Source organism: Acipenser ruthenus, chromosome 14 (assembly GCF_902713425.1).
Source record: "Acipenser ruthenus chromosome 14, fAciRut3.2 maternal haplotype, whole genome shotgun sequence".
Lineage (NCBI taxonomy): Eukaryota > Metazoa > Chordata > Actinopteri > Acipenseriformes > Acipenseridae > Acipenser > Acipenser ruthenus.
In genome coordinates this window covers 31,774,155-31,787,963 of record NC_081202.1, presented here as the reverse complement: position 1 = coordinate 31,787,963, position 13,809 = coordinate 31,774,155, and the positions used below count along the sequence as shown (strand labels likewise).

Sequence of the window (13,809 nt, the reverse complement as noted above, 5' to 3'; positions counted from 1 at the left end):
AGTCCGGGTTACAGGCTTTTCTTTCACTGACACACCCCTTCGAATGTTATTTTAATATCCTGTAGTTTCTGTATCATCCATTGCAAATGAAGTACGTCTCCAAACCTGGTCCACCTCATCTGGAGTGACCCAGACAATTTTAGGACATATATGTGCCAGACTGCAGGGCATATCTGTACATCAGGGCTGGCCAATCCTGGTCCTGTAGGGCCGTTGCGCTCCAGGCTTAACAGGTAAAATGAGATTATGAACTACTTGAGGGTGTAGGTGGAGGTTTTATTGGTTAAGTTAAACAATTGAGAACAAGGCTGGAACAAAGACCAGGTGTGCAAGGACCATTTTTGGTCACCTCTGGTGTATCCTTGGCTGCCTGGCTGGCTTTGGTGGCTGTGATCCTTTGTTCCTGTTGAAACAATGAAGTGTGCTGTTCTTGGCCAACCAAGTCTCGATCAGATCTGATGTCTTGCCCAGTGAGAGAAAGTGACATGTAGCAGGGAGATGCAGCTTGTGTGCGTATATATATATATATATCACAGAATACATCTAAATCAATGAGAGATAAGACACTCGCGGTGCACAAGGTCGCCGGTTCAAGCCCAACCTCCACCCTGTTACCTTGACAAAGTACAGTTTGAGATACAGAATGATATGTTGTCAATTAGGTTGTATTACTGGTGTTATTCAGTGTGTGTGTGTGTGTGTATATATATATATATATATATATATATATATATATATATATATATATATATATATATATATATATATATATATAAACCCTCTATCTTATATCAACTTCCAACAGGATGGTGCTGCTTTCCTATATATCCGATTACATGTCAGTGCAATTTTCTTAACACATGGGAGAGAGACAGCATACAGCTCATTTAAACAACGTTTGTACTACACAGGCAACCACTTACATTTTCTACCCGGCTGTTCAACTTCAGATATCGATTCTAAAAACAGCTATTAAATATTTACCACACATGCGTCATTTCTAATAGTTCATTTATTTTTTGCGGGCGAAGCAGAAAGAACAATTCACATTGGCCACTGCGATTAAAAAAGTAGAACGGGATTGGTCAAAGTAAGGGGGTGGTGATGGCGACGGGGAGGGAAATGACGAAAGAACCAGGAAGTACGGCGGCTGTGCTGTCAAACTGAACTTTACTACTGCAGTTACATAGTTTCAGTGGTGGCGATTGTGAGCTAAACGTTCACTTTTCTCGTGTCTGTTTGTAAAACTGTTAACGTGTCCACGTCATGTCTGCAAGAAACCCGGGAATGGAACTCGGTAAGGGCCTAACAGGTTAACAATAGTGATTGGTTTTGTTTAGGTTTTGAAAATTGACCCTGACACATGCTGGGTTGCACTGTGCAGTTGAGTTGTCATGCCGGACTGAGTCGATATGTAACGATCAAACATTACAGATGTGGAGAGGTCTGCTGCAGAAGTCATTAACTTTTGGACCGAGTTGCATTAAGGTCGGGTGGTGTGGTATCGATCATTTCTATATTAAGTAAATCATTTTTGTTACAATGATTTGTATTTATTGTATGCACTTCTGAGTGACCATGCTGCACTATGTATGGGAATGAAAAGACATTGCACATCAGAATTCTCGATTCCAACTCACATACAGACATGATTAAAAAAAAAATGTACAGAATATCTTCACCAAAACTTAAGCTACTGCGAGACCAGCTGGCGATAATTTGCCAGCAAGAATGCATTTAATTTTATAACGTACATTACATAAAACACTCAAAGTGTAAGTAGTACATTTTTTTGGTAGCAGTCAGACTTTTGAGTTATTTATTAAGTCCTACACAAAACAAGACGGAACCGTCTACAAACAGATGCGAGGATCGTTAGAGAATGCAATAATTAGGAAGGTTTTAAATTAGGACTGTTTCATTTGACACAGGGTTTTTTTTTTTTTAATATTTAGATCGTTTTGTATTGGCTGTAACACATTACCATTTTCATACTTTTAAATCATTTACCCGTTTTCAACGTAATGCTTTTAACACAGAAGTGTGCTGCAAAAACGTCTGAGATAATGACCCACGCATGATCAGGATATATAGACCATGGGATTCACTTTAGGACACTCAGAGCAAGACTCGGTACTGAACTGGACAACTTTACACATTAATTACCTAATTATTTTTCTTTGAAAAAATAAGAATACAAGATGTATTTATGTAATTTGATACATTAACATTTAAACTTCACTTTTTCGGTTAACAAAGTAAGAGTACGTTATCATAACAGTATAGTTAAAGAGAAAATTAAAATTACAGTTGGATGATACCAGTTAAAAATGTTCGAAAAAATTAGAAAGTAGTCTGTCCTCAAATGAGGACAATGGCACTTAATGGGTTAACAAGATTATTGGTGCTTCCTGTCTAAAAAAAAATGTCATTTTGAAATATCTTAACTTTAAGGATTATTTATTATTATTATTATTATTATTATTATTATTATTATTATTATTATTATTATCAGAGCACATTTAAGGCAGTTTAAACTATAAAAACTACACATTATAAAAAATACTGCTACAGGAAGGAATGTTTTTCAGAATTGATCTGTGTTTATTTTAGTGGATCCATGTAATAGCTGTATTTACCTTGATTGTGATGTGATAATTTATTTGTTTGGCAGTACTATATGTTTCAAATTCTAGTGAGATTTTAGAGAGTATGAAGTTTGTTTTAAAATCTGTATGTTTTTGAGGGGTTATAATATCACAACAAAGCACAGTCACTGTCAGCCTACTTGGGGCAGAGTGGATTTCAGAATTGGGTTCACGCTATCAAGCTGTGAAGATTGGGTAGTTTGACAGCTGGTATTGTACAGGACACATCGGTACTGTCAGCGAGTATGGTATCATAGTATTGTGTTGTCAGCTAATTCAGAAGTCATTCCATGTCACAAACTTACCAATACCTGACTTTCCCTCAAAGGCCCCGTTACAGCCCCAAGAAGTCCAGGAAAAAGGAATCAATGTCTGTTCTCAGAAACCATTAGGGAGTATGAACGTGGCTACATACAATTGTTGATAACCAATGTCTTTAAATTTGAATGAACAATGTGTTGCAGGTATGGGAATACGTTTTCACCCATTCCAGGTTTTACTACGAGCTTGATTCGCTGCAGTGTGTAGGTAACAAGCTCAGATGTGTCCTATTAAACTCTTGTAAAACCAGGAATGGATCAAACCGCTATGCATTGGGAGTCTTGTTCCCACCCCTGTGTTGGGTGGTATTCATGGCTAGCTTCAGTCAGGATGTATGTGTGTTGAATTCAGAAGTGTTTGGTGATGCTGTGCTTCATTCCAGACCTGGCCTGGGTCTCCAGAGTGCGAGTGAATCAGCCGGCCGTGCTGAGACGAGCCCAGCAGGTGCAGACGCGGAGGGCCGTGAAGAAAGAGTGGCAGGTAAGGCTGCAGGGAGGGGTATTGATCTCACTTAGGAAACACAGCACAGTGTAAAACAGCACAGTGCACACACCACAGAGCATGGGGAAGCACAGAGAAGTATGGTGTAGCTCATTAAAAAAACAGGGTAAGCATTGTAAAGCAAAGAGAAGTATGGGAAAGTAAAATAAAAACATTTCAAACATGGGTAAATCATTGTGAATGCATCATATAACCATGAAAAGAGCAAGGGGAATGTATAATGATGTGGTAAACTTTTATAAGGGAAGGTAGCAGGGTTATAGTGAAAATGGTCCTCAGTTGTGCCAGCAATGTGGCAGCATTGAGAAGGGAGTTAAAGACATTGCAGTCTGCTTACTCGGTGCTCACACTCTGCTTTTGTGCAGATCTGAAACATCGCTATTTTAATGTTGTTTCATTTTGCAATATGTTGCTCGTTTTATGTCCTGATGAAAATAATCATACCCTCAGACTTATGAGAAATACACACGTGCCTTTGGACCAAACACTTTGAGGGCAACTGCTATAGTCACTCAAGAAGGGCTGCTGTGGAAACGCATTCCCCTCCCCACAGCAATGGAAATTTACACATCATAATGAAGAGGAGACAGAAATTATGGCTGCACTCACTCGCTTTTAGGAGTCTTTTCAGGAGCAGATGTGGATGAAAAAGTATTTTTTTTGCTGGAGTAGTTTGTAAACCTGGCAAATAATTATCTTTGTAGAACATGATAGAGAACACTCCCATAATAGGATGTTGAACAGGTGACAAATTAAGTGATAAATATAACCTTGGATCACAGAATTATTTCAACATATAGTATATTGATCTGTCAAATACAGGGATGGAAATAAGACTCCCATTGCATAGCAGTTTGATCCATTCCTGGTTTCACTATGAGTTTAATCATACACTTATTACCTATACACTAGCTGATCAAGCTTGTATTAAAACCTGGAATGTGTATAACTGCTATGCAATAGGAGTCTTATTTCCACCCTGGATATGCCCAGGTAGTGTCTATGGAGAAGTTTTGTCTGCAGGTGTGTCTGCACTGATGTGTATTGTCACCCTGCTCTGTCTGTCCCAGGCTGCATGGCTGCTGAAGGCAGTGACCTGTATAGACCTGACCACCCTCTCTGGGGACGACACGCCTTCCAATGTGCGGCGGCTGTGTTTCAAAGCAAAGCACCCCATCCGGGATGACCTCATGGAGAGCATGGGCATGCAGGACAAAGGTAACGCTCGTCCTGGGGGCCACCATGGGGCTCTGTCTTCATCAGGACAGTTCAGGCTTTTCAATTGCCATTGCAGTGCACTCTGGTACACTTGACCTGTCTTAGGTACTTTTGTAGAGGCTTGTAACTTTCACCTTTTTAAGAGAAGCAGGACTACACTTACCAGAATGCATTGGGATGGGAGTTAAAAAGCCTGACCCGGTGAACATGGAGTCATATGGTCACCCTAGCTCATTCATAAGTTAAAAACACAATTCTATGTTAAACCCTTAAGAAACAAAGTCACTTTGGCTAGTGCCTTCTTCAGTGTTCTGATTAAGAACTACATGTGGTGGTTAGTTTTTATGTGGTCGTGCAGAATTGTGCATTCTAGGTAATCAGAAGAGATTCTGCCCTCATTAAATGCACTGAGTCACTTTATATAATAAATTGGAACATGCCTTGGCTTTAACCCATTTAATAAAGCCTAGTGAAAGCATGGAAAAGCATAGGAAAGCATTGTAAAGCACAGAGAGGCATGGTAAAGTATATTAAAGAACAATGCAAGCCATGGTGAGCTATAGTAAATGCATAGTATAGCCATGGAAAAAAAAGCATGGGAAAACTGCAAAATTGCTGTGCAAAATCCCTGTGGTAAACTTTTCTAAGGGAATCACTGCAAGTTCTCTGTGTTTTGCAGGTATAACCTCGGCAGCTGTCTGTGTGTACCCATCACGAGTGTGTGATGCTGTCAAAGCCTTGAAGGCTGCCAAGTGTAACATTCCTGTTGCCTCAGGTGAGGTTGAACAGTCAAAACATTCCCCTGCTTCATGCATCAACCAAACAGGACATTTCACCCTGTTTTAAACCAGTATTTTGTATTTGTTTGTCTAGACATTTTTAAAACTAGATGAATAGGAGTCAAACATGAAATCATGTTACACTGCAAAACAAATTATTATTATTATTTTTATTATTGTTGTTGTTGTTATTGTTGTTATTGTTAAACATCGTTGGGTTTGGCAGGGTGGAAGCCCAGTCTGTGTAATGTGTGGGGAATATTGGGTTGGCACGGAGAAATTCCTCCCTGCCAGAACACATGGGAATGTGGCTGGGGCCATAATGAAATAATTGATGATTAATTAGGCTCCAGTCACAGTTGTAAAACAAAGTGAAAAAACTTGTCTTGTTTGTTTTGTGTTGGTGTGTAGGTGAGTGGGACCATTGGAGATATACTGTGTTGGGAGTTTATGGTGAAGGAATGTCCAGTCATTTTTGTTGTTTTGTTTTAACCGTTTTATTTTATATTTGTAACCCTGCATGTCCTATACTAAACAACCATAATGCTATCCACCAGTTAACGACCCTGCCTGGTACCTTTATACAGAATGGAGCGCGGCTCCTTGTCTTTAAGGTCGCTGATATTCACGCTTGTGTTAACGTTGACCCTGCTGACTGCTTGTGGATTCTGAACTGTGTTTAGTGGCAACCGGGTTCCCAGCAGGACAGACTCCACTGAAGACCCGCTTGGAGGAGGTGCGGCTGGCGGTGGAGGATGGAGCCTCTGAGATCGACATTGTCATCAACCGGACCCTGGCTCTCACAGCACAGTGGGAAGGTAAGTAGGAGAGTCTCAGTGCTTTCATCCCTGTGTGCATGCAGGCAGGAGCGCCACCAGACACTGTCTCAGTGCACACAGTCACACTGAGTGGGTCTTATTCAGAGATGGAAGTAAGACTCCCATTGCAAAGCAGCTGTAAATTCTGTCCCCTCTGAGATTTTATCATGTGCTAAGTCACAGTTGCTGCAGTTGCAGAGGGGGGCAGAAATTGCAGTTGCACACAGCAGGGATGGAACTAAGACTCCTGTTGCATAGCGGTTTGATCCATTCCTGGTTTTACTATGAGTTTAATAAGACACACAGGAGCTTGTTACCTACACACTGTGGCTATTCAAGCACGTAGTAAAATCTGGAATGGGTGAGACTGCGATGCAATAGGAATCTTATTTCCACCCTGGATTGTCATGATGTGTAAGAGCTAGCTCTCTTGTTGCTGCTGTGCTGGATGTCATGTGTGTGTGGTTGCTCTGTGCTCAGCTCTCTACGATGAGATCCGGCAGTTCCGGGAGGCCTGCGGAGAAGCTCACATGAAGACGATCCTGGCGGTGGGTGAGCTGGGATCCTTCAGCAACATCTACAAAGCCAGCCTGGTGGCCATGATGGCAGGTAACCCCCTTCACCCCTCCTGCACCCACTCGCCACACACTGAACCCCATGCATTAGAACCACAGATACCTCCTTTACATGCAGCCGGAGCAGGGCGGAGTCTAGGGTGTGAACCAGAGACCCTTCAATCGAGCGTCTCTACATTCACTCATCTCATCTCACTGACATGCGACAGAATCCGGAACAGCATCGCACAACACTGCCCGTTATACATTCTTGTCCGATTCAGGCTAGCGGTTTGCTGTGTATCGATTCTTAACATGATGCATCGTAGTGTAATAGAGGTTTGTATTGTTTGTATTGTGATTACAAGACCTAAAACATAGCATAGCTCATTGTAATTCACCAGGTTCTTGAATAAAGAATAGGTGTGTTTTATAGTTGGATTCCATTTAATAAAGGATCATTTGTTAATATTATCAGGTCCATGACATGTATCGTGATTCATATTACATTGTTACCTGCATATTTGATATGCATCGTATCATGACATTAGTCTATCATTACACCCCCTAATTCAAGCTACCCATTTGAGGAATCGATTCCCAAAATGTTTTATATTTCCTGCATGTAAACCAGGACAGAACTGGAATCAGATTCTAGTGCACACAGGTTTAAAAGCATGGAGTCCTCTTGAATGTGAGTTTGTCATATAATCTGCTGGTACCAGATTCAAATCAATTCTAGAAGAGTTGATTCCTTGCTCTTGTAAACGCAGGAAGAAGGGTTGTAAACTGAGTTAGGGAACAGGAATACAAAATTGAATTTGAAGCCAGTCTTTAACCCTAGATCTGAATTGCAGCTGTTCTGATAAACTCTGCAGTCTGTAAGCTATGCTGTTGTGACACTGTTGGCCTATAAAAGGAACGGCCACAGTTTTTGATAAAAGAAGACGCTTGCAATTCCCTTTAGCCTCCACAGCATGGTGCTGTTGCCTCACTCTTCCTGTCTGTCTTCTCCTCCCCCTCCCTCTCCCCCTCATCCTTGATGAGAAATCCAAGCCGTGACTGTGTGCTTAACTAATAATCACGTCTCAAACCGATTACACTTCCAAATTGTCCCGGGGTCTGATTAAGATCATTATTAAAATGCATCGCTTTTGTCGTGCCGCTCCTTTCTTAATCTCCTCTTGTTTCTATGAATTCCGGATGAGATTTCTGAAATTGAATAATAATTTGATCCATTAATCTCCGAAGCTGGCAGTTTTTATTTGGCCCTCCCAGCGCTCTCCCCGGCTGGCAAAATGAATGGAGCTTCATTAGCAGAGCCTGCGTTTAATAACCATTATCCATTATCCTGTAATTAAGACGCCCCGTAACGAATCAGCAGGACAATGGAAGTAAAAGAAAAGGAACCCTGTAGAACATTGCTTTAATGAACTGGAAACGGTTCATCTTGTTCTGTTCAGTAATGAGGTGCCGAGCAGCTATTAAACTTGCTGCCTGAACAGAGAGAGACTGATTTTTATACGTCTCCAGTTTGTGGTAAATCTATTAAAGGCACAATTCCATCTTCTATTTTTATCAGAAAGCTGATTAACCTTCATTTCATTTGACTTCTTGGTTTGAAATGAACTACATTGGTGATTAACAGCAATGTGACTGCTGTTAACTAATTGACCCACATACGCTTTCTGGTGAATGCAGTTGATTACCGGTGTAAACTAACATCATTTCCCCCCAATATTTGTTCCCTCAGGGACATGTATAATGCTATTAAATGTGAGCAATGTTATCATGTATTATTGTAGGTGAGACTGGACCTGTCAGAGGGGACTTTATGGGTTACGGTTAGGGTTTGGTGGTCTTAAAATAAGGTTTTAGTTGAAAATGCATGGGTATAGACTTGTTTTTTGTATCGTATCTTTACATATAAAGGGGTACAAATATTTGAAAGGTGAACCAATATTCTCAAATATTGGTCCCTAGGGGGAACGAATATTCTCTGACAACTGCTGTAGATGGTCTACTTGTGTAGAGAACAGCTATCCTGTATGTGAAATACACATGATAGAATATGATACTGCCACCAAACGTGAGAAATAACAACAACAAAAAATATCAATATATAATTTTTTTTTTTTGGGCAGTTGATTTATGAGTCTTGTTTTGATCATCCAGGTTCGGACTTCATTAAGACGTCGACTGGGAAGGAAGGGGTTAATGCTACATTCCCGGTTGCCATAGTGATGGTACGAGCCATTCGAGAGTACTTCTGGAAGACCGGCGTCAAGGTAGGTGGGGTACAAGCCTTTCTCTTTTTCTGTTCCACACCCCCTGTCTCTAACCTCCTGTCTTTCTCCCTTTCCCTCTCTCTCCCACTCTTTCAGATGGGGTTCAAGCCTCCCTCCCTCTCTCACCCTTCCCCTGTCTCCCACCCCCTCTGTTCTCTCTCTTGGATGGGGTTTAGGCCGGCGGTGGGTATCCGCAGTGTGAAGGACTCTGGTTGGCCTGTCCCACTCTGTCTCTCTCCCTCTCTCAAACCCCCTCTTTGCTCTCTCTCTCTCGAGTGGGGTTCATGCCAGCAGGGGGTATCCGCAGTGTGAAGGACTCTCTGGCCTGGCTGTCCCTCTCTCCCTCTCTCACCCCCTCTCTGCCTCTCTCTCAGGTAGGGTTCAAGCCAGCGGGGGGTATCTGCAGTGTGAAGGACTCTCTGGCCTGGCCTGGCTGTCCCTCTCCCTCTTTCTCTCCCTCTTTCACCCCCTCTCTCCCTCTCTCTCAGGTAGGGTTCAAGCCAGTGGGGGGTATCCGCAGTGTGAAGGACTCTCTGGCCTGGCTGTCCCCCTCTCTCCCTCTTTCACCCCCTCTCTCCCTCTCTCACCCCCTCTCTGCCTCTCTCTCAGGTGGGGTTCATGCCAGCGGGGGGTATCCGCAGTGTGAAGGACTCTCTGGCCTGGCTGTCCCCCTCTCTCCCTCTTTCACCCCCTCTCTCCCTCTCTCACCCTCTCTCTGCCTCTCTCTCAGGTGGGGTTCATGCCAGCGGGGGGTATCCGCAGTGTGAAGGACTCTCTGGCCTGGCTGTCCCTCTTCTCTCCCTCTCTCACCCCCTCTCTGCCTCTCTCTCAGGTGGGGTTCAAGCCAGCCGGCGGTATCAGCAGTGCGAAGGACTCTTTGCTCTGGCTGTCCCTGATCAAGGAGGAGCTGGGGGAGGAGTGGCTGAGCCCTGCGCTGTTCCGCCTGGGAGCCAGCAGCCTCCTGAGTGACATTGAGAGGCAGGTCAGTCTGGAGCCAGCCTTACACTCACTCACACACACACACACACTCACACTCGCACTTTTTGTTTCTTCTTCACACCCGTTCATCTAGAAAGCTCTTTCTTTTTCTGCCAGCTTGGTAGAATATTTGTCTCTAATTTAATTGATACTGGAAACCAAGCAGGTCAGCGGCCAGGGGTGTCTAAACCTCTAGACTTCAATATTGAACACGTTTAAAACTTTTAAACTGCGTACTGGGAGTATTTGTAAGCAATCAGAAATCATAAGAAGCCTTCCAGCACTTATTATAAATAAGGCTCTGTGTAAATCGTGATTTCACAGGCTGCGCGGAAATCTTGAAATTAGCTCAACACCGAAAAATTTTACAATATTTTTAAGAAATAAAAATAATTTACTTCATAATTATTTGTATTTCATACAAAAAAAATCATATTAATGAAACTGTACAGCTCTGCTGTGTGCCTGCGTGTACTGTGCAGTGATTATGTCATGTGACTATATGCAGTCTAGGCTGGAAATTAAAATACTACACACTGTAAACAAGAAAATGGATGTCTCTAAAAAGGCTAAAAATGTGTCTGCAGCAGATCACATAAAGTGTCCAGCAGGAGTTTTACACAACGATGGAGGTAGGCTCTTCTGTACGTCCTGCAACGTTACTGTAGATCACTACCGAGAATCGGCTCTTGACAGGCATTTAGATTCAAGTATTCACTGAAAGAGAAAGGTGGAAATCCAGAGCAATACCGCGACTGCTTTACTTGCAAAGAAACAACAAATGGTGACTTCCATGTTCCAAAAGTCCACTGAAAACCGTGAAGCATGAAACACATTACATTTTAACCTGACAGAGGCGTCTGTTTGCGCAAATATCCCTCTTGAAAGACTGTGACAACCAAAAGTTACGTAGATTCTTCAGACAAAGTGTAGCAAATGGTGGAGTGATTCCTTCATCAGCCCAGCTGAGACGTGAATACTTACCTAAAGTTGCCGAGTATCACAAGCAGAAGATTATGGAATTGGTAAAACAGTCTGATTGCTTGTCAGTGGTCACACTGACAAATCGACTGATGCCCAAGATCAGTATGGGTTACATATTTGTTTTGCAAGACCTAAGTGGTGAACATGCATCTGACGTACTAGAACTGAAAGCTGTCCTTGCAGATACACTTTACCTACAGGCTGTTAATTACAACACTGTTTCACAAGCTATTGTAAAGTGCTTGAATAACTTTGATGTTGATGACGATGATGTCAGTGCTTTTATCTCTATGTTTGATGTTTAAAAAATAATAATAATCTGTACACATAATTTTATAAAATAGTTCCGTGCACGTTCCGTGAAATACGATACTTTACCCGTGACACTGCCATGGATTTTAAAAAAAATGTCTGCGATTTTCACAGCGCCTTAATTTTAAACTACTATCTCTTTGTTTGTTTGTAAGGTTGTATGCATGCAGTATTGAATTGCATATTCCCTTGAGTAAAACTTCTAAAAATCAAATTAACAAATTGTGACCCCCGAAGGGGATATAGAAGAGAAGTCTTGCAGTATTGTTGGACAGCAGCAAAGTGCTTTCCTGTTCCCCTCTCTGCAGATCTTTCATTATGTGACTGGAAGATATGCAGCATACCACGATCTTCCAATGGCATAGCTGAGGAGCCAGGCCCCCCATGCACCTGCCCTTCCACACACAGCTTCAGTGCTTCTGGAAACGCAAGATGCTGTGTTACACTTGCAAGTGTAATTAACGACTGGGGAGCCGAATGGATTACACTGTTTAAAACGTTGTCAGGTTCAGTGTTCAATGTTATAACTGATTTGCCCATAACATATTAATAAATGTCCCCTGTGGATCACTGGCAATGGTCAAGCATTCTCCTCTGATAGAAATCAAACTAGCCACAGGTTAAAAAATAATACATTCATGGCAAAGTGAGTATCCCCTTAAAAGTTTGCCACTGTATTTTTGCAGTTTAACCCCATGCTTTTGCATGGACATACTATGGATTTATCATAGTTTGCCATGTTTATTATACCTGCCTGCTTTACAATGCTAACCTATGCTTTTACTGTGCTTTCACTGTGCTTTATTACACTACGCTATGCTTTCACTATGCTTTTCACTATGCTTTTATAGGCTGCATCCAAAACGAATGATTACATTTATTTTCTGTGAAGAAATATTGATTTAGAATGTATCAAATGACATAAATACAGCTTGCGTTGTTATTTTCAAAGAAAAAATTATTTAGCGCTTAATGTGAACGTTGCTGCTTGCGTACTTGCTTCTGTCACCCAGATCGACCCTGCTTCTTCAAAAAGCAGTGTGAAATGGTGTAGCCATCTTGCACGCCACTGGTAGAGCATGCCAGTGTGAAAGAGGCTTTAATTGTTTATCTCTGGTTTGGTAGCTGTACTGGGTGTTTCTCCTTTCTCAAAAAATGATGCGAAGGACGACTTGTAGTAAATAGGTTTAGCACTGAATCTCAATCATTCCCTCTTCAAGTGAATGTGAATTATTTTCAATAAGCAAGCTGACAATGTTATCAGTTTTGTGAGAATGAAGAATGAGAGGGGAGTATTTTAGAATGTTGGAGCTGTTTTTTCAGAGCGTTTACTCCAGTCTTTAACAAACTGCTGTATTTTGGAAAGAGGTTATACACCAATGTGTTTTGTTCATTAAAGATGACCTTTGATATCCCAGATTAGGTAAAATAAAAAATAATAAAAAAAAAGTTATATTTTTTAACCAAAGAACTGAGCGGCTGTTCAAAAGGTTTCTTCTTAAAATAAATTTGAGAGCAACTCAAGTATCACGAGGAGGATGACCAGATCAGTACATTTTAAACTCTGTTCAGTGCAAAAAAAAAAAAAGATAGTTAGCATCATGTTTATTGGTGGGACTCATGTCTCTTGTACCTTTTTTAAAGGGTTAAAAAAGGAAGTTTTCTCTCAATTGCAGTATCAAGGGGCAGTCCAAGTCTGCAGATAAACAGACTGCGGAAGTGACCTGAAATATAGAACTTAGGTGTTCGGTTCTAGTTTTGTTAAATTAGCAGGTTTTGTCTCCTTCAAAAAGTAGGAGTTCATTAAAGACTGGAGTTAAGGCTTTGAAAACGTGGCCCAATACGAAATCTCCTGTGATGCGATGCAATGTTTTTGTTTGACAGTTTCTCAAGATTTTACAGACACAAATTATTTCCCTATTAAATTGGACGTACTTAACACATTCATTGTTTGATATGATTATGTTTACTTGATTTACATTTAATAAGCCATTATTAATACAAATACTAAACACATAAGATGCTCCTCAGAACCCTCTGCAGATATCTAAAATCTCTGCAGTTTTTTTTACAGATTCGGACTGCCTCTAATGATATCTCTCCAGAACGATTTAAACACCTCACAGGCCTTGTGGCGATGCAAGGTGGCCCTAACAACACTTTAAATTGATTTATTCACAAGTTTTGCAGTATGTAAAATAGTAAAACCTCTCAATAAACAAAATGCACCCTTTCTCTGGATACGTTGCACTGCCTTCGCTGGAGAACCTTGTCTTTGCGTTGTAAGAGAAGACGCTTTAATCCCTTAAGAAGCCTTAAATATTAATCGCTGACTGTTAATTACTGAACGTCACTTGAGTTTATTAAGGTCTGGATTATCTGTCTGCCACTGCTGTGTTATTAATTAC

At 41.3% G+C, this 13,809-nt stretch overlaps 1 protein-coding gene across 2 annotated transcripts; it reads left to right on the top strand.

Annotated features, from left to right (window-relative positions):
• Positions 1-1,130: 1,130 nt before the first annotated feature.
• Positions 1,131-13,344, top strand: dera (deoxyribose-phosphate aldolase (putative)). Of its 2 annotated transcripts, XM_034032239.3 has the most exons (9): positions 1,132-1,297; positions 3,352-3,449; positions 4,541-4,688; positions 5,368-5,463; positions 6,151-6,285; positions 6,766-6,894; positions 9,015-9,127; positions 9,960-10,109; positions 11,710-13,344. In XM_034032239.3, the coding sequence occupies exons 1-9, from the start codon at positions 1,267-1,269 to the stop codon at positions 11,764-11,766; spliced, it is 957 nt and encodes a 318-aa protein (XP_033888130.2). In that variant the 5' UTR covers positions 1,132-1,266; the 3' UTR covers positions 11,767-13,344. The 2 variants fall into 2 exon arrangements, with proteins under 2 accessions (XP_058842352.1, XP_033888130.2); XM_058986369.1 differs by lacking the exon at positions 5,368-5,463 and having other exon boundaries at positions 1,131-1,297.
• The last annotated feature ends 465 nt before the right edge of the window (positions 13,345-13,809 follow it).

Bases quoted from the DNA above. Each gene is read 5' to 3' on its own strand.
- dera (XM_034032239.3), top strand. From the start codon at position 1,267: ATGTCTGCAAGAAACCCGGGAATGGAACTCG. The intron at 5,464-6,150 runs GTGAGGTTGAAC...AACTGTGTTTAG, and splicing joins TAACATTCCTGTTGCCTCAG to TGGCAACCGGGTTCCCAGCA. The intron at 9,128-9,959 runs GTAGGTGGGGTA...CCTCTCTCTCAG, and splicing joins TCTGGAAGACCGGCGTCAAG to GTGGGGTTCAAGCCAGCCGG.